The sequence below is a fragment of the Cupressus sempervirens genome, chromosome 6 (genome assembly GCF_028749045.1).
Source record: "Cupressus sempervirens isolate cs-2001-9-10 chromosome 6, ASM2874904v1, whole genome shotgun sequence".
Lineage (NCBI taxonomy): Eukaryota > Viridiplantae > Streptophyta > Pinopsida > Cupressales > Cupressaceae > Cupressus > Cupressus sempervirens.
In genome coordinates this window covers 683,244,588-683,265,413 of record NC_143123.1, presented here as the reverse complement: position 1 = coordinate 683,265,413, position 20,826 = coordinate 683,244,588, and the positions used below count along the sequence as shown (strand labels likewise).

The following is a 20,826-nucleotide window of genomic DNA, read 5'->3' as shown; positions in this document are numbered from 1 at the left end:
ACCAAATTCACCCTTCACCCGATTTCATTCTTCACCAAAGCTCATACTTCAACCTTTGCCAGCTTGCAATCAACTAGAAAGGCTAGGACCCCATGTGGAATTGCTTCTAGTTTTGCACTGCCCTAAGTTGTAATTCTAGATTTTCACTTATAATTCTAGCCCAATCAAATTTGCCCCTTCCATTTGCAATTTCATCAATAAAGAAATACATCTAGTTTTCGGATTGCATACCTTGCGCTAGGTCCATGATCCGGCTAAGAAGCACCATGAGATTGTCATATTCTGATTTGAAGTGTGTCACTGTGAGCCTCAATGATCTGGTGACTCCTTTCTTTCCTTCGTGTAGCCAATTCTACTTTTGTAGATCTTTGCCATGGGGAATTGTCCTTCCTTCAGTCTGTCCTTTACCTGTATCATTTTTACTGTTCTGACATTGGTATCGATTATTCGCCTCATTTTCGAGAAAAAAGTTGTTTTGGGCATCATATCCTCTTTGTCTTTCTTAGTGTTTGTTCCCTTAGAATTCTTGCTTGCATTAACATCTACCATCTTGTGAACCTATGATGGAATGGTGAAGTGGTGGATGATGAATGTGAGAAGAACCAAGGGAGACAATGTCTAGACAAGAACGAAAGAGAGAAATCCGCTTAAGGACCCTTTTTAACTCTAAATGATTTGAAATTATCTTTACCAATAGCCAGGTCTTCTTTTGGAGTTTAGGATTAGACTTCGAGAATTTCAGACCCCTCGCAAATCTTGAGACCTAGCTGGAAAAATCAGAACTTAGTGCTCTTGGAATTGTCCACCATTTGCCCCAAAAAATCAGAGCTTTGATCACAATGACCTCCTTCAAATAAAATCGCCCAAATTAGGGCAGAAATCGCAGCTCCTTGGCAAAAATCAAAATTTGCAAAAATCGCCTAGCAAAGAGACGTTTCAGATCTGCCCTAGAGAAGCCACCATGCATGAGAATTTTGCCCTAGGAAAATTGCCAAAATGAAGGTGCTTAAATATGACGGATCTTGCTGCCTTTGGATACTGAAAATTGCCAAGAAAAAGTGCAGATTTGCCCTCTAAAAATAACCAAACATGGGGAAGCAACTCCAAATTATCTTTCAAAAATTGTCAACACCATGCAAATCTGCCCTAGCTGAAAAAAAATCACCCAAGAGGATGCCAATCTGCCTTAGAAAAATCACTCAAAAGAGGAGAAAATCTGCCCTTAGCAAAATCACCTAAGCACCAAAGATGAGTGAGGAATGAAGAAATAAAAAGGAAGAGCTTCCTCTTATACCCCACTTGCCTCTCCCTTCCTAGCTGGCCGACTGGGACCCTGGGAGCAAAAATAAATTAATTAGAATACCAAAACTGGCCCCCAATTAAATACTTAGCCAAAAATTAACTTTGTCATGATGAAATTTATTTTTAAATATTGCCAATTAAACCAAAATTGCAAAAAGAAAGTAAACAATGCCTTGGAGATGCTAAATGTTTCCATTTAATGATAATTTAGCATTTAATATGTCATTAAAATCGGATTTTGGCTAGCCAAATGCCATTTTTCAATATTAAATTGCCAATTTCATTAAAGGCTTAAAAAAATTTCAAGACAATTTTAGTCCATTTAAAGCCAATTTTTTTGCAATTCAATTCAAATCAATTTTGCTAAGCAATTTTAGTTTTTTGATGAAAATAAAATCATCTCTAGAGTCTAAAATCGATTTTGAAATTTGATTTCATCTTCACAAAAGAAAATAAATTTTCTCACCAAAGAAATTCAAGATTTTCCAAAAACCTAAATCTAACAAAATTTCACCTTTTGAAAATTATCTAAATTTACACAATTATATCCAAATTTTCAAAAGAAATTGTCTAAGTACAAAATCTACAATTTTATCCTGCCAAGTGTTGCTCTTTGAAATTTGTCCGGCCTAAGGATGAAATTGGTTGTTATGGAAAATCAAGTTGAAACAAGGTGAAAAAGGACATCACAGTAAATCAAATCCCTCTTGGCCTGAAAGCATCCAAGGCATGAAATGTTCAAATTTGAAACCTCTGGACCGAAAAATTGCTAAGGGCAACCCAAAAAAAGGGGGTCCCTAAAATTTTGGGGCGATGGTGTGAAAACCTCACAACAGATTGTCATTTGTATGTATCTTGTCCAATTTTAACTGTTCATCATCGAAAACAAATCGAATGAAATTGTACCGCAACTGTATGTGTTTTCTCTTTGAATGCAGAGCAGAATTCTTCACAAGATGAATGGCACTCTGACTGTCTATAAACAAATAATTATCCCTCTAAGGGTGTCTTAATTCTTCCACTATGAATTGAAGCCATATCATCTCCTTGGCTGCCTCTGTAGCAACGACATACTCTTTGTAGTGGATAAATCATTCACCTTCTATAACCGAGAAACCCAACTCACTGCTGCCCCACCAACAGTAAATACATAACCTATAGTACTCCGCCTGGTTTCAATATCCCCTACCAAATCTGAGTCAACATAGCCCTGTAAGTCAGTAGTAGAGCCCCCAAATCTATATACTTATTGGATGTTCCTCTCAAATATCTAAGAATCCATTTAACTGCATTCCAATGCTCAAGCCCTAGATGACTCATACACCTACTAAACACTCCAACTGTAGGTGCAATAACTGGCCTCGTACATACCATAGCATACATCAAACTTCCTACAACTGAAGCATAAGGTATCTTGGACATCCTATCCTCCTCTTCTTGTGTCTTTGGACACATCTTCTTCGTCAACTTCAAATGACTAAGTAAAAGTGTGCTAACAGTTTTAGCATTCTCCATAGAGAGATGTTGCAACACCTTCTCAATATAATCAGTCTGAGATAATGTCAATTTCATGTTCTTCCTATCTTTGCAAATCTTCATATCAAGGATTTGTTTTGCTGCCCCCAAACCCTTCATAGCAAATGAATGTGCTAGTTGTTGTTTTAACCCCTTAATGTGATCCATGTTAAGCCCAGCTACCAACATATCATCAACATATAAACATAAAATCATTTAGTTGTCATCATCCAACCTCTTGACACCTACAATATTCATACTCGTTCATAAAACTGTCAAATTTCAAATACCATTGTCGAGGCGCTTCCTTCAAGCCATATAAACTTTTATGCAATCTACACACAAAATTCTTCTTACCTTTAACCTCAAATCCCTGTGGCTGCGCCATTTATATCTCCTCATCCAAATCACCATGAAAAAAGGTTGCTTTAACATCAAGTTGCTTTAGTGCAAATCTTTAGTAGCCACAATACTTAAAATCGTGCGAATAAAAGTCATTTTAACAACAAAAAAAAATATCTCATCAAAATCAATGCCCTTTTTCAATGCAAATTCTTTCAACATCTTTTCCTACCTCCATCCTCTTCTTTCAACATGTAAACCCATTTATTCTATAAAACCCTTTTACCTACACGCAACTTACATAAATCTCAAGTCTTGTTTTTCAACAAGGAGTTCATTTCTTTTGTAATCGCAGACTCCCACTGAATCTTACTATCCACCTGCACAGCTTCATCATAACATTCAAGTTCAACAACATCAATTAGTAAAATAGAGTACAAAGAGGGAGAACAACTTTTTGGAGGTCTACTTAACCTTGTTGACCATCTAACATTTAATAGGGGTTTTGGTATTTATTGTTGCGGTTGTTGCAAATCACGAGAAACTGTTGGAGCATCATCTTTTGGAATATCATCCAGCACTACAAAATCATTTTCTTCCTTCTCATGTTGCTGCACCAAATCTTTGTACAACACTTTTTCATTGAATATGACATCCCTGCTTTTTACCCTGCTTCTTACAATTTTATGATTTTCAAAATCTTAAAGCCTATAACCAATTTCATCAATACCATATCCAACAAATAAACATTTCTTTGACTTAGCGTTTAGCTTGGTTCTATTTTCAAAATCTATATATGCAAAAACTTCACAACCAAAGGTTTTGAGAAAAGAATAATTCACCTTCTTACCAGTCCATACTTCCTCTGGAATACCACAATCCAAAAGAGTAGAGGGACCTCTATCAATCAGATATACAGCAATATTGACAACCTTCGCCCACATGTTTAAAAATAACCGCATGCTCCGTGCACACTCCATTATTGTCATATTCATGCATTCAGCCACTCCATTTTTTTGTGAAGTCCTTGGAACAGTTTTTTGTCTACGAATACCATTAGTGCAGCAATAATCTTCAAATTCATAACTACAATACTCACTACCATTATCAGATCTAAGACATTTTAATCTCTTACCAATATCATTTTCAACCAAGCATTTCCATTTCTTAAAAGTTTGAAATACATCAAATTTATGTCTAAAGAAATAAACTCATACTTTCCTAGTTGCATCGTCAATGAATGTAACATAATAATGAGAGCCACCAAGAGAAGATACCTAAGTTGGTCCCCATACATCTATATGCACAAGCTCTAATTTCTCATTTTCCTTTTCCTTCCCACTCTTCACAAAACTCACTCTCTTTTGGTTTCCGTACACACAACTTTCACAGAAATCCATATTGACACATTTCAGACCTAATAAAACTTTCTTTGAATGAAGTAATTTCATACCTTTCTCACTCATGTGCCCAAGTTTGTTGCGCCATAGCATTGTGTCAAAATCTACAGCAAGTGTTTGTTTTCCTTGCTCAACTGCAGCAACTGTTCCTAAACATTCATTTTTCTCTTCAACAATTAAAATAGAATGGATAGCATGACCTGTACAAAGATATAAGGTGCCTACTTTCACACATTTTGCTACTACAAGGGAGCCATTTGATGTAATGTTCTTGTTCCGCTCAGAGAGAAAACAATCAAAACAAACAATAGTGTGCGGTCCATTGGAAAGTGTTGTACAGATGTCATACGGTGTCAAGAGGAATGCATGCTCAGGAGAGTCCATAAGGTAGGCCATAGAAGGTCGTACGGTAGAGGGGGAGTACAGTGGCCAAATATTGGTCATATGGTAACCTGGAGGTCAGTCCATACGATGGTGACGGTGTGTCTCCAACTTGGTCGTACGGGATAGATAGCAAGCCATATGGTAAAGTATGCCTCCAACTTGGCCAAACAAAATTAAATAGTTGGTCGTACGATGAATGAAATGCAGTACGTGGATGTTCTTGAAAGTTGTACGGGTAGGTGCTTAAGCCAAAAATGGTAAAACACCAACTATGAATGCAATCTTGTTCATACACAAACACAATAGATTTAGATGAAATTCAAACACAATAATATTTGAAAATAATGCTCCGATTTGCCAGATCTGAGCGAAGAGTTACATGCAACAATGGAATAGAGTGAGGATTGAATCTCATTGAAACCGCACAAGCCAAATAGGGAAGATCTTTCAATTCCAAAATGGTGAACAAAACCAAAACTCCAACAGGAATTCGCAATAAAAAGAAATAATCCAAAATGCCTTCCTACGACTACCTACAAGTTGTGCTTAAATACCCATCAAAAAAACTTACTAAGGGTGTACAAAGCTAACGGACAACTACACAAACCTACGGAAACAAAATAAAAATGAGTTTGGGATATACTAAATCAATCGGCCCATTAACAATTTATTTTATGACAGGAACATTACAATCCTCCCGTCCCAAATTTTGCTTTTCCTCAAGCAAATGCAATGTCGGATGTTGTAGAATGTGTGTTCGCTCTCCCATGTCATGTCGTCCAACGACAAGTGTTGCCAATGTACTAGACATTCCTTCACCGTGCAGTTCGGCAAGGTCTTTTTCATGTACTTTGATGATCTCGGCCAGTTCCAGTATGAGTTTCCCTTCTTCATTGGGCAGCGGGAGGTCTGCAGCTACCCTAACGTTCTGTCCCACAGCTTTCTTCAGGCAGGAGACATGAAAAAATGCTATGGATGCAGCTCCCCTCCGGAAGTTCCAGCTCATAGGAAACTTCACCGATGTGGCGAACTACACGATAAGGGTCATAAAATCATGGTTTCAATTTTTCCTTTTCCTTTTCCTTTAATGAGGACTATCGGTACAACTGAAGTTTAAGGTAGACCGAGTCGCCCACTTTGAAACTTCTCTCAATTCAATGTCTGTCAGCATACATCTTTTGCTAATCTTGTGCCCTTTGTAAGTTTTCCTTCAAGCATATCAGTATTTTTTGTCCCTCTTGAAGCCAGTCGGTGTTTCGTGTACAAGGAACCCTACAAGGACAAAAGGTTATGGTGATACTCGATAGCAAAGCCTCTCTAAACTTCATAAACTCATCTCTAGTGAAACGAAGAGGTCTACCTACGGAAACGCACGTAGGATTCCAAGTCAAGGTTGTCGAAGGGACTCTTCTGCCCTGCACACACCTTGTTCCTCAACTAAGTATCACAATGGCTAATCACACGGTGCCAAAGGATTTCTTCATAGTGGACCTAGATGATATGGAAGTTATATTGGGCATACAATGGATGGAGACACTTAATGAACACACTCAGAGCTTCAAACGAATGAACTTCACTTTTGTTGTCGATGGGAAGGTTGTTCTCTACGGAATGGCCAATGAGGGACCGAAGGAAGATTCTGCACATCAGATGGAGGCAATTTTTCAGCATGATGACATTGCTTGGGCTGCACTATTTTGTCTCAGTAGAACCCATAAAGGGGCAACAGACACCTCCCCAAGATGATGACATCCAAAAAATCTTAAGTGATCATGATGAAGTTTTTATAGACATTCCTCCTGGCATACCTCCCATCGAGGGTTTGAACACACTATCAAGTTCGAAGCAGGTGCCAAGCCGGTCATAACCACACCCTACTGCCATCCCAAGAAATTCAAAGATGGGATCGAAAAGACAATTCAGGAACTACTGGAGAAAGGATGGATTCATCCCAGTTCTAGCCCTTTCGCATCATCAGTGGTATTGGTTAAAAAGGACAGGACGATGCACATGTGTGTGGACTACTGTACAATAAAAAGACAATAAAGAATAGATATCTTATTCCGAGGATTGATGAGTTATTGGATAAATTAGATGGTGCGCTGTATTTTTCAAAAATTGATCTCTGTTTCGTATACCATTAGATTCGCATGAGGGAAGAAGACGTGGAGAAGATGGTCTTTTGTTGTTACTACGGGCATTATGAGTTCCTGGTCATGTCATTCGGATTAACAAATGCACCTAGTACATTCCAATCATGCATAAATCATATCTTCAACAAACAATTACATAAGTACTTACTAGTATTTTTTGATATTTTTTTTATAGCAAGACATGGGAAGAGCACCTGAAGCATCTAAATGAAGTCCTAAGAATCATGAGGGATCAATCCTTGTTTGCCAAGCGATCCAAGTGGGAATTTGGTATGATAGAAATATTATACCTAGGACATCTTGTCAGTAAACATGGTGTATAGGTTCATCAAGAGAAGATACAAACTATCCTTGATTGGCCTCCCCCAAAATCACTCTCTAAGTTGCGAGAATAAACGTCGTTCATTCTAGAGTGCGACGCATCCGGAGAAGGCATTGGTGCGGTCCTGATACAAGATAGACACCCCATAGCCTATGAGAGCATGAAGCTTATGCAAACAAAACGCTTAGACTCAATTTATGGCAAAGAGATGTTGACCATCGTACATGCACTAATCAAGTTCTGACAATATCTGGTGGGTGCCAAGTTTGCCGTTCATACGGATCACAATAGTTTGAGATATTTTCTAGAGCACTAGGACTTGAACGAGAGGCAACAAAAATGGGTCCGAGATATACTAAATCAATTGGCACATTAACAATTTATTTTATGACAAGAACATTATAGTCATAATGTTCCCGTTCACCTTTGAGAGAAAACAATCAAAACAAACAATGGTGTGCAGTCCACTAGAAAGTGTTGACGGTGTCAAGAGGAATGGATGCTCAAGAGAGTCCATACGATAGGCCACAGAAGGTCGTATGGCAAAGAGGGGGTACGGTGGCCAAGCCTTGGTCATACAGTAGACTACAAGACAATAATACAGTGCTAAGGGTGTCTCCAACTTGATCGTATGGGATGGATAGCAGGTCGTACAGGATAGAAAGCAGGTCATATTGTAGAGTATGCCTCCAACTTGGCTGTACGGAATTAGATAGTTGGTTGTATAGTGAATGAAATGCAGTATGGGGATGTTTTTGAAAACTGTACGGATAGGTGCTTGAGCCAGAAATGGTAAAACACCAACTATGAATGCAATCTTGTTCATACACAAACACAATAGATTTAAATGAAATCCAGACACAATAATACTTGAAAATAATGCTTTGATTTACCAAATCCGGGCAAAGAGGTACATACAACAACGGAATAGGGTGAGAGTTGAATCCTACCAAAACCGCACAAGCGAAATAGGGAAGATCTTTCACTTCTGAAATGGCGAACAAAACCAGAACTTTAACAGGAATTCGCAGTACAAAGAAATAATCAAAAATGCCTACCTAAGACTACCTACAAGCCGTGCTTAAATACCCGTTTGGAAAACTTTCTAAGGGTGTATAAAGCTAGCTGACAACTACACAAACCTATGGAAACAAAATAAAAATGGGTCCAAGATATACTAAATCAATTGGCCCATTAACAATTTATTTTATGACGAGAACATTACATTTGAAACCTTCCAATTTTTATCATTAAAAGCTACTATACAACCCTCATCACTGAGTTGCCCTACTGAAATTAAATTCCTACTCAGCCTTGGAACATGTCTTATCTTATGTAGTAGCCAATGATTCTCATTCTACAACTTAATCTTAACTTTTCCCTTTCCAACAATCTGACAGGATTCATTATCCCCCAAATAAGCAAGCCCAAAATCCCCTTGGACATAATCAATAAAATAGCCTCTATGGGGTGTAGCATGAAATGAAGCCCCAGAATCTAAAACCCAAGAATCATCAACACTTTCTAAAAAAAGAAGCAAAGCATCCTCTTTAAATGTGTTACTTACCACATTTGCCTCCTTGTTCCCTTCTAATTTATCTCCTTCATTGTTCTTTCAAGTCCAGCAATCTTTCTTCTTATGCCCCGATTTCCCACAGTACCAGCAATCTCTCAAACCTTTGGATTGATACCTCTTTCCCTTTGATTTTCCTCTTGATTTCCCATGATTTCCAAAGTTACTTCTTCTCTCAATCGTTCTGCCTCTACTTTGTGTGTTCAAAGCACTTCCTAATGTAGATCCACCTAAGGTTTTCCTACAAGTTTCCTCACTCAAAAATTGGGAATAACTCCAATCACATTATCAAATGTTAGGGTATCAGATCCAGAAACAAAATTACTCACAGTCATTACCAAACCATTCCAGCTTTCGAGCAAACAACACAAAATCAAGAGAGCCCTAATTTCTTCATCAAAATTGGCATTCACATAAAATGATTGACTAGTAACTGTATTAAACTCATTTAAATGACTTGAAACAGATCCACCTTCTACCATCTTCATATTAAATAAACACTTCATGAAAAATACCTTATTTTGAAACAGAGGGCTTTTCATACAACTTTGCTAGAGTTTGCATCAACTCTTTTGTCGTCTTCGTTTTTGTAATGTTAAATGTCACTAAGGGTGCCAAGCATAATCGAATACTTCCTAGTGTCTTTCTATCTAAAATCTCCCAGTCCTCATCTGTCATAGTTCCTTATTTCTTGGTTTTTCCTTCTAATAGCTTCCATAAATCCTTCCGATAAAAGATAGTCCTCCATTTGCATTTTCTATAACTAAAAGTTCTACCCATTAAACTTCTCAACCTTCAGTTTACCCTCATCTGTCATTGCTCTCACTCAACCGTGAGACTCCCACTCAATCGTCAGACTTTCCTGCAGAGGATAACTCGAAAACAACTAGACTTTGATACCACTTATTAGGATTAACCACAGACAAAAATAACAATTACATGCAAATATGACCAATATCAAAAAATAATAAATCACACAGAAGAGAACACAAGACACCAAAATTTAACGTGGTTCACTCAATACCTGGACTACGTCCACCAAGCAACGAGTCCAATATTATTATTATCTAATGATTAAAACCTGATTACAATCCATAATCCCTTACAGCTCAATATTGCCACAAGAAGCAATTATCGCATAACACCTTATGAAAATCCCTAACCCTAAGCCATTTTATACAAGTATATTTGTCACTTTAGGATTAGAATTAGTTACAACATGTCAACCCAAAAATGTCGATAAAATAGCTCCAAAAAAATTGGAGTATGTACAATTCTTCCCTGATCAATCGCCACAAACTAAGAATCTCCCTCTTAGGGACTATCAGGCTCCACACTAGACAACAACTTCTTCTCTAGGTTCAGATCTTGATTCTTCTCTTTGTTCAACAATTTGAACATCATTCTGGAAATCATTGTTACTCTCAAAGAAAACTTCAATATTCTCTCCAATAGGTTTAGAATTAGCTTCTTCTTCATCGATAATAGTTACTAAAGTTGTTTCTTCCATTACTTCCTCAATCAATTGAAGTTCAGTATCCTTATCATCACTATCATTCAGGAATCTTTCCATACTTGCTTTAATTCTTCATCATTATTAGAAAGCGAATCCTTTCTAGTTTTCCTTACTCTCTTAGGACATCTGGATGAAAAATGGCCAAATTCTTTACATGTCCAACATAAAAAAAAAATTCATACCTTCCAACTCTCTTTTCATAAGTAGAGTGATTCCTTCTTCAATCTTCTTGCCTTCTTCGGATCTAGATCTGTCTTCATTTGTGCTTTTATTCTTTTGTATGCGACAACAAGATTCTAGATCTGGAAACTCAATCTTTTGTTTTGTACATAATTATGATATCTCACCGGAACTCCATCTTCTGAATATCAAAATTAGCTCCATCAGACTTAAGACTTTATTTTCTAAAGTGACCCGCCATTGATCTCCTTAAACTACTAATTTTTTTCTTCAAGGACCTGATGCTCTGATATCAATTGTTAGAAAGTAAAGTCCACCAACATAACTGAGGGGGGGGGGGGGAGGGCAGGGGGGGGTGTGAATCAATTATCCAAGTATTAAAACACTTATCAACCTTATTAATCATTAACCATATGAACAATATAATCAGCAGCCATAAAAAGATATACATACACAATAACACTACACGTGTTAACTACGGAAACCCTTGAACAGAGGGAAAACTCCGGTGGGAATGGTACCCACAAAATGATGTACTAATATAAAAGTTTCTTGTAAGAGGATGGACTGTTAGGAGCCAATGAGATAAATTCAGTACATATCAATCCCTGTTAGGAGATTCCAATATATCACACCTAGGCAACAAAGTAAAAAGAATGCAAGAGGGACTAAGGTGTGGGATCGCCATATTTGTCATGATGATTTTAGGGGCAGCTATACAAGGGTGAACTCACACTTTTTAGTTGTTGCATGACATGGAGTCAAAGCATGTCCTAACTTGACTGATGAGGAGAAAGTAGAATGCCAAAGATTGCACTTAGAGGCTGAAATGGAGAGGCGAAATTCGACAATGGCATCACCATCTGTTCACTCACAATCATCTAGGCATATTTCATCCACCATTGGTACTAGTGGCAGCCCTACTAAAACTAAAGGGAAGAGGAAGATGGGTAGTGGTGAGAAGCGCTTAGTGGAAAATTTGTTTAATAAACAAGCAAAGGAAAATTGTGAGGCATTCATTGGTGGATTCATTGTTGCTAATGCTATCCCATATCATATAGCACGTTCCACTTATTTTAAACAAATGGTGAAAAATATATTGACTATGAATCCCTCATTTGTACCCCTAGTGAGCATAAGCTATGAGCCACCACCCTAGATAATGAGTACTCTAAGGTTGTTTTGTTGTTTGAGGATATGATTCATACTTGGTTTAGGACAGGTTGCTCTATTGTGATGGACGGGTGCACCGATGATAGACATTAGCCACTCATCAATATCATTGTCACATTCCCTATTGGCTCTTATTTTTTGAAAGCCATAAATTGCTTAGGAAAGAGGAAGGATGTAGAGTTTGAGTTCACCATTTTGAGGGATGCCATAGAGGAGGTTGGGTCAGCTAATGTAGTATAGGTGATCACAGACTCTACACGTGTGCAAATCAACCAATTTGATGGTAGAGGGTGCTTACAAGCACATCTTTTGGACCCCTTGTGTTCATGCATTGAATAATGCATTGAAAGACATAGGAAAGATTGAATTGGTGAAACAGGTGGTGTTAGAAGCTAGAGAAGTGCAAATGTTTATATGCAACCACCACATTTCACTTGCTCTATTCAGGTCCTTCTCTAAGGAGTTCCTCAAACCAGCCGAGACAAGGTATCTCAATTTTAATTATAGTTTAGTTAGTTAAAAGTGTATTTTAAATTAATGATTGTTACAAACTTACATTTAATGTGTTTAATGTTTAACTTTATTATAATTTATAATTGTCTCTATGGGTATTCCACATACTTCATCTTGATGGAAACGATAATTGAGGTGCATAAGGCCCTCCAATTGATGGTGGTGAATCCAGAGTCGGGGACGATGGTCCAATTCTAAGTCCTTTGAAGGAAAAGTGGTCAAGTAAAGGATCTTTGATGACAATTGGTGGTCCACAGTGAGGTAAGTTGTTCATTTTTAAATTACATGCTAGTCTTTTGCTTGCTGATTTTCATACTAACTTAAGATTTCTGATTCTGATTTTAATTTTTGTTTGCATCTTGCAGATATATTTGCTCTGTCAGAGCACCCATTGTAGATGTCAATAGATATGTCGATACTAACGCTCCTAGTCTTAGAGAGATATATTGAGACTTTTGACAACATGTTGGGGAAGATGAATGAAATTGTTACAACAAAGGATCCTACACTGGAGTTTTATGAGGAGAATATTAGGCCTATTGTGACGCAGAGGTGAAACATAATGAATACCCCACTTCATATGGCAATCTACTCTAAATCCCAAATGGTATGCAGAGTTGGGTGGAAGAGGCCTCATATGTGATGATCTTGAGGTATTGGATGGCTTCACAAGAGCCATTGCTAAGATGTTTTCAGCTCAAGAGGCCTCCACTCTTCATGCACAATTCCTTGACTTCACCAATCTTAGTGGCCCAAACTTGAGTAAGCCACAAGCAAGGTTGGATAGAGCAGTTTTGGCACAGAGAGATCCTATTAGATGGTGAACCTGGCATAGGAGAGATACACCAGAATTGAAAATACTTGCCACTAGCTTCCTTGCACAAGTTGTTAGTTCCTCAATTGCAGAGAGGAATTGGTCCACATATGCATTTATCCACTCCGTCAAGAGGAATAGACTTACCTCTAAACGAGCAGAGAAGCTAGTGGCAGTACATCATGCTCTTCGACTTGCGGATCGTCAAACTCTAGAGTATAAGGAGACTTCAACTTTGTGGTGGGATGTTGAGCCTAAGGATGTGGCCCATATAGATGAGGATGAGACAACACCAATATTGGTTGGGGTTCCATTGAACAAGTTATGCTTCATGTGGAGCATGATAGTGAGGATGAGGAATTTGATTTTGATGCCTAGATGGCGAAAGCAGAATAGGAGCAGCAATCTGCTTCATTTTTCTATGTTTAGTTTTTTATATTGAACTTGAGCATGATGATGAAACTTCATGGCAGCCCTCTAGCCTTTGAGCATATTTAGATTTCCAAATTTTTATAATATTATTCATTGTTAAACTTAGATTTTTGTTCACATATTGATATGCATATTGACAATTGAGTAGTGAATGATGAATCGGTTATTATTTCTTAGATGGCATTCAAATGGTGTATGTTAAGGATCTATAATGTTAAAATGACATGGCTTGTGCTTAATTTCATATGAATGACATGTATATTTTCATATTTTAGTGTATCTTTTAAAATTTCCATATATATATATATATATAACACCGTCGCCATTTGTCGTCCCCCTCCCCCTCCCCAAATTCGGCTAAAAAATTTGCCATCCTAGAAACCCATCCTGTTTTCCCAGAAACTCAAGGAAACATAGAGTAAGAATTTACCATTGGAAGGCGGTAGTGGGAGAATGAGCAGATTTTACAGATACAGGGTCGCAATCGCTTGAGGACAAGCAATCTTGGGGCGGGAGAACTATACTGTCACATTCTTGCATTTGATCAAATAGAAAGTCTATTAGCTTGTTTCTCATTCCTGATATGCTAAGTGGTGTGGGTTAAGGGACTTTGTGTCCTAGTTGAGTTAGTGCAGCAATTTCTAGAGCTTTCCAAAAAAGGTTTCTATTTTTAGCAAAGAGCTATTTTGGTTACTTAGTATTTATTGTAAGCCACTGAGCCACCAGTCTTCAGTAGTGTGAACCTTCTATTAATATCTTTGGTGAATCTAAAGGTTTCGAAGAAATATTGGATTAATGGTATTTTTAATCTTTTATTATGTCTTTTAAGCCTCTCAAAAAGGACCCCATGTCCTAAATATACAATGTTGTTTTTAAAAGGGAGTCATGTATTTTCTTAAGGCTTTATGCCTTGGACAAATGGACACATAAGGGAAAATAGCAAATATTTTTAAAAACTGTGCATTTTATTAGGACAACGAGAATGGACAACTCGAAGGGAGAGATATAAGGGATTAAACTAAATTTAAAAGAAAACTCAAAGTGGGCTTTGAGTTTTGGAGGGAAAGGTATTTTGAAATTTGTGTTGCACTTATCTTCTCTTTCATTTTTTTAAACGGCACCTTTAGCTCTCATTTTCTTATCTTGGTTTTGGCAATGTAAAAAATGCTGCTGAAGTGATTCTAGGGAGAAATATCTGCTGGTTCAAGGACGGAAACCCTAAGCTAGGACACTAGTTTCAGTGGTGGAAGATCTGCTCACAGCAGTTATTGCAAGGAGTTCTGAGATTTGAAGTTTTCGGTGTGAATTGTGTGTGAGAAAGAAGATGTTCAATGTGTTCTAGGGTAGTTTTCAGTTTACAACCGGGTGTGCTTGGAATTGAGTGTGTTAGTGTTTTCTATTTTTTGCAGGAGAGATTTAGCATGTGGGTTCTAAATCACAGAGTGCTGGGACATGAAATCAGCTTTCTGAGCAAGATTATTATGTGTAGCTGGAGCATTTTTTCATCATAGCACTAGAGAGTATCATGACTTATTCTGGGTAGTGTTCCATTGATTTCCCCCTGGCATCTATCATTCATGGAAATTAGTGAAGCTTTGAATTTATAATGCAGATAGCTCATCTCTATAGGGCCATAAATTCTGTCTTAGGCAGGAGGGTTTGATGAATGGTAAAATCTCTGAATTCGCTGTGAATGATAATCATTTGCTGGGTGTTAATTGCTGTTAACAAGATTTCTCGTTGAAGCTGGACATTTTGTAGCAGTTCTGGGAATGTACTACTCAACCAGAGAGGTGCCTCAGCCCAGTTGCCTTGTCAGTCACTAGCTGGAAACTTTCTCAGCAAACCTCTGCCAGCTGGCAGCCACTCTCAGGTCTAGTATACTGTAATGAGACTGATCTCAGTTGGTCATTGAAAAAAACTCTTATTTGTAATGATTTTCATATGAGTTAGTGGATTAGACACCTTTTCCCTGCAATGTTATGCTACTCTATTGTTAAATGATCAGCAATCATCTATTTTGGTTTATAATTTGCAAAGACAAATACCTTTGAGAAAAAAGGGGTGCTTATTTCATCTGATACATTCTCTTCTTCCACATAAGCATGTACACACTCAAGAAGCGACCATGGCAACCGGAGTAGGCAAAATGACAAGTCATGCACTCTTCTCATCCAACAATCCTCAATCAAGTTGCTTCTCAGTTCAGTATCCTCACATCACGTGGCTTCATCTCCAAGTGTGTCCTCCTCAGATGAGCCTTACAAATTACCACACATATTGATGGGGAACAACATTTATATGAGTGTTGGGGAGAAACAATTAATTGATACTGATTCTGCTACATTTCATGATGTAATTTGTGTTCCTTCACTATCCTTGATGCAGCTGTATTTACCTCCAAGGAACCTTAGTTCAATTCAAGGGCTTCACAATAGGCTGGTACACCCTCAAGGAACCAAGAACATCTCAAAGATTTCAACAGAGAACCTGACATTTAGGCAATTAAGACAACATTTCCATTCACACAATCGGATTTCTATAGCCAGGTAAACCACTCATAACTTTTTGTCCTGATGTTTTCTTTACAAACCCTTTGGAGTAATTTTTCTAAATTATGAATTAAAAAACATATCCAAAACTAAGCCACATATATTCAATAATTCGTAAGTTATGATCTCTATACCAAGACCCATATTTTCTGTCATAAATCAAAAGCAATACCAATAACCCTGCCTAGGGTATTCCATATCTTTCTCAATAAAGCCAAACAATTCCAAACTAATTTAAAATTGAACTTATATAAGTCTAGTTTCATAATCTATAAGCCATTATTTTATCCAATACATAAATCATTTAATAAGATCAAATCTTTGCCTGTACCTTCAATGGAGATCCGTAGAAACCAATCTTCACTCAAATATCCATAACTTACACAAATCTGAATGAAAACAACTCAAACCAATTGGAAATGAAAGATAGTCCACGTATCTTTCCAATGAATACAATTAGAGTTCTTGATTCATCCAAATGTGTTCATACCAAACTTTTCAATCTGCCTGTAGTTGGGCATTCTCAAACCTGAAAATAACAACTTTTGCCAAAACTTGCATAACTTCTTCATTTCTTCACAAAATAGACCAAAACCAAAGCCAAAAGAAATGTTAATCACTACTCTATTCAAATATACAGATTTTACATGGTTGTCAGGCCGTACATTGCCGTACAAGACCTGGAGCAAACACTAAAACCGAAAAACCAATCAAAATAACAACTCATAATTTCACCAAATTTGTTTCAAATGTATCTCTTTCCTTCCATTATTGCTTTGGTTCAATCATACATCCATTTTTATAGTTTTTGTGGTTGGTTATAACTTCCAAACCACCTTTTAAACCATATCCTTACATTCTTTTAATCATTATGCAACTTTGACAATATTTATACACTTTAAGCATTTTCACATTACAACTTTTATATAAACCCAACATAGACCCAAAATTATGACTCAAATGAATTTAGATATCTCACATTAAGATTCTTAACCTCCATTTTTCTTTTACTTTAGGCGTCTCTACACCAATCCTCCATCCTCCTTTCCATCTATTACATAGCACATAGTGGGGTAGGGAAAACTTTTGAGTTCTAGCACACCTAATTTAATGCTTATCAAAGATTTGTTAGTAAAGAGATTATTGCAATTGGGATAATTGATTGTATGCCTTCTCACACTTTGCTCCTAATGATCTTGTAGTACAACTGATTGTTTTCCACTCACAAATCTAGAGTGGATTAAATATCTGAGAATAAGTTTGGCCACTTGAACCATTGTGTACTTTCACCATCAACCTTGTTTCACGAGACTTGTGCTGATCTTCCATCTCTTCCATGTCCAACATCTTCAGATATCAGTTCATTAGCTGGATATTAATTGTCTTTCAATTTCAGCTTTCTAGGATTACTCCTTGCCAAATATCGCAAACATGATCAAGGATATTCACTTCCTTTTGGATGATAGCTACAACTCACTTGTCATCACTTCATCGTTGCCCATGAAAATTGTTCTATAGAGACCTTCACAATTGTTTGGATTTGCTTTGTCTATTTTGGCATCTTTTGACTCAAACATGTGGATACTTGAGCATTTTCTCAAGGCACTCATCTTGAGACCTCTTCTCCTAAGGGAGTTTCTTCTACATTCACCATTCAATTTGTTTCTTTCTAAGGGAGGGAAATTTTTGCCAATTTTTATCATCTTCAACATTCACTTTTGGCAGAGAAGCTACTTCCTTGAGGGGGCATTCATCCTCTCTTCTTTTTTCTCCTATTGGGGGGTCTTGATTGTACTTATGTGAACAAAACAATATTTGGGGGGCATGATGAGTCCTAAATTCTTTTGTCACATTTGTGCATCTATTTATTTTTTCTCTTTTGGAGATGATTTTTTTCCCATGATGATTTCTCATTTTTCTTTGATTATGAGAGATTTATTTGTGTGTGCATAGGTACCTCATTATCCCTTGCATCCAAGACCCAATCTACTTCCATCTTACATTCATCATTAGTTGTTACTTCTAGCTTCTCCTTGAATTGTACTTAGTGGGAATGCAAGAGTAAATAGGAAAATGACCTCAGTTAATTGGCACTGATTAATTGATAAGCCCCTTTTACTAGAATTTTTTGAATTATTAATTATGCTTCAAAAAAATTGACTCACACCATAGAATGAGGACACTTGTCATTATCTAAAGATGTCCTCAACTATAGTTTGATATAAAGCTGCAATTTTTAATAATAATTAAATCATTGTAATCATTCATTCAAACTATTCATGATCAATACAATTATAAGGTTGCATAGCAAACTATTGTTTTCTCTCTCAATTTGTGAAAGCATATTTTGTTGTAGGTAATTTTTGGGAGTTGTGGGGTTTACTATCAACTCCAAAACAACCATACTATCAACGCCAACACAACCTATATATTAGATTTCTCTTTTTTCAGTTCTCTCAATATCACTAACCAAGGCTCCAATTTATAGAGCCGAAACCAAATATTGCACCCAAAATGCTTCGCCCCATTTCCAACCTGCAGATTACCTCATAAAGTTTAAAAAGTCATCACAACTGAATCTCAATAGTCTTGGTCTCACTCTTCCAAGCACGCAACTTGAATACCAAAACACATAATTTCAGAACTCAAAAGTCATCTACTTTCCCAAGTGTTCCACTTGTAGGTAGAGCTTCAATTAATTATTTTTGTCTTCACAAGGCAACCAATGCCAATAACAATATTGCTATCAAGATTCAAGTGTGCAGGTTTTTAGTCAAACTCATTGACCCAAGTTTCGTGAGTACTTCACAAGAACCCATCTCTCATGAGAATGAATGGAATACTTAGCACTCATTACATCAAAGCGATGCTCACAAACATAAAGCATCAGACCTTCCCAAGAGGTCACCCATCCCAATATGACTCCAACTCAAGCACGCCTAACCAAGAAAATTCATCCAAGAGTAAACCCAGTTAACTTGCTACATCATTTGCAAAACCTTGAGCAAGTGCAGTGCTTTATGAAGCATTCATTATAGAGTCCCTTTAGCACTCCCAATAGATCCATCCTTCCTTATGGATCTCTTTAGAAATGACGGGTGGGATTAAACATTACAAGAGAATTTCCAGTAACACTCTTAATACCTAGAGACACTTTCCAACAATGTTAAATATATGAAATAACATATGACTTGCTTGCAGACTTCTGGATCAACTGTGTGCGTCTTTTGAATCAACAGTTTGGAACATACTCGACGATCAATCATCAAGATAGTATTATAAGGTAGATGACCCCTACATCTTAACACATTTTCATTGATAATTTGCTTATTCAAATTTATGTTTGCATCCTCTTTACCTGGCTCTTTAAGAGCACTCCTCGCAGCTCTGCAATCCTCATCAAGAAAAAAACTTATTTTTTCTATCTAGTGTCTTTTGTCTTTGTGCATCTCTCGGATATTCTCTTGAACTGTATTTGTTAGCTCTTAACTTTCAAAACCTTCTGTGTTTTTTTTAGCTTTGTATTACTTGCTTTGATACTTCTGTGAAGATAGATTAGTTTTCTTGGGTAAAATTTCTCTCCTTCCTAGGGGTTGGCGTATGTTAATCTCTTTCGACCCAAGACATCAATATACAAACTGGTCTGATGTAATAAGCATTTGAGCTCGGGACATCCCCAGCTCTAAAATAAATTAAAAATGAAGTTATTTTATCTCATGAAGAATAACCAATTACAATCCCTAGAATTCCTTTATTTCAAAATAGGTACAACTATTACATCAGTAAAATTATAGTTTACAACTAAATCAAGCTACCAATCGATACGAAGTACAAACAGTTGGGTTCATGTAGAACTTGAACCCTAAATCATTCGTGTCAGTAGAGTGGAATTACTCACAATATGAGGAAGAATTTTGTGCGTCTTTCTGCTTTTGTAGTCACTTCTGAGTTGCTTGCGACCTGCAAAGAAAGACAAGAACACTTCATCATCAGACGATTCCCCTGCTGTTTGAAAGGGAAAAGTGAAAATATGCAAACATTTACACACGTTGGGTACGCAAAAGTCTTGGCGAAGCCAAAGATGCGTGAAAAGATATGGTGGATGCAAAGGCGTAAGCAGCGGCCATCGGATGTTTAAATTCGAATGTTGGGCAAGCTATTTTCAGCCAGACCAGCTTACTCCCTGGGAGATTCCATTTGCACTGGGCCGACAGCAAAATACGTTAGCCTATCATCCCCATCGTTTTGAAGTGAGTGCAATACCTATTACATTAGATAAGAAAATGAATTAAACAAACTGTGTGGCGGGAGGGAGTTTTAAATAATTATAATTAGGCTGGGGTCCTATGGGCACCCACTTCCTTAAAGTAGATCGGGTGTTGCCGAGATTTTTTAGGCGTATTTAGAAAGGGAAGTGGTCCTATGGATTTATATGTGAATCCACTGTAAAAATTAGCCCCTAAATTTAAGGAAGATGATTGTCTCATGAATTTTGAAAATAAAAAATTATATTTCTTCATAAATTTGTTTAGTGGGATTATTTCATTTTGGTGGAAAAATGAAGAGTAGGTTTGCCAAATGGCAGAAATCTTCCCTAAGTTGGTGGGTCTAAATTTAGCCCCACCCCATTTTCACCCACTCAAATTGAGAGGGCT

General features: G+C 37.2%; 1 protein-coding gene across 1 annotated transcript in view; it reads right to left on the bottom strand.

The window, feature by feature from the left end:
- The window catches only part of CCB3 (cofactor assembly, complex C (B6F)), a 48,387-nt gene extending 27,882 nt beyond the window's left edge, over positions 1-20,505 (bottom strand). The window contains exons 1-2 of the mRNA XM_089789364.1: positions 20,220-20,505; positions 20,070-20,131 (exon numbers count right to left, since the gene is read on the bottom strand). Coding sequence (XP_089645490.1) covers positions 20,070-20,131; positions 20,220-20,298 — 141 coding nt within the window. The 5' untranslated portion in view covers positions 20,299-20,505. The remainder of the gene's footprint in view (positions 1-20,069; positions 20,132-20,219) is intronic.
- Positions 20,506-20,826: the final 321 nt, after the last annotated feature.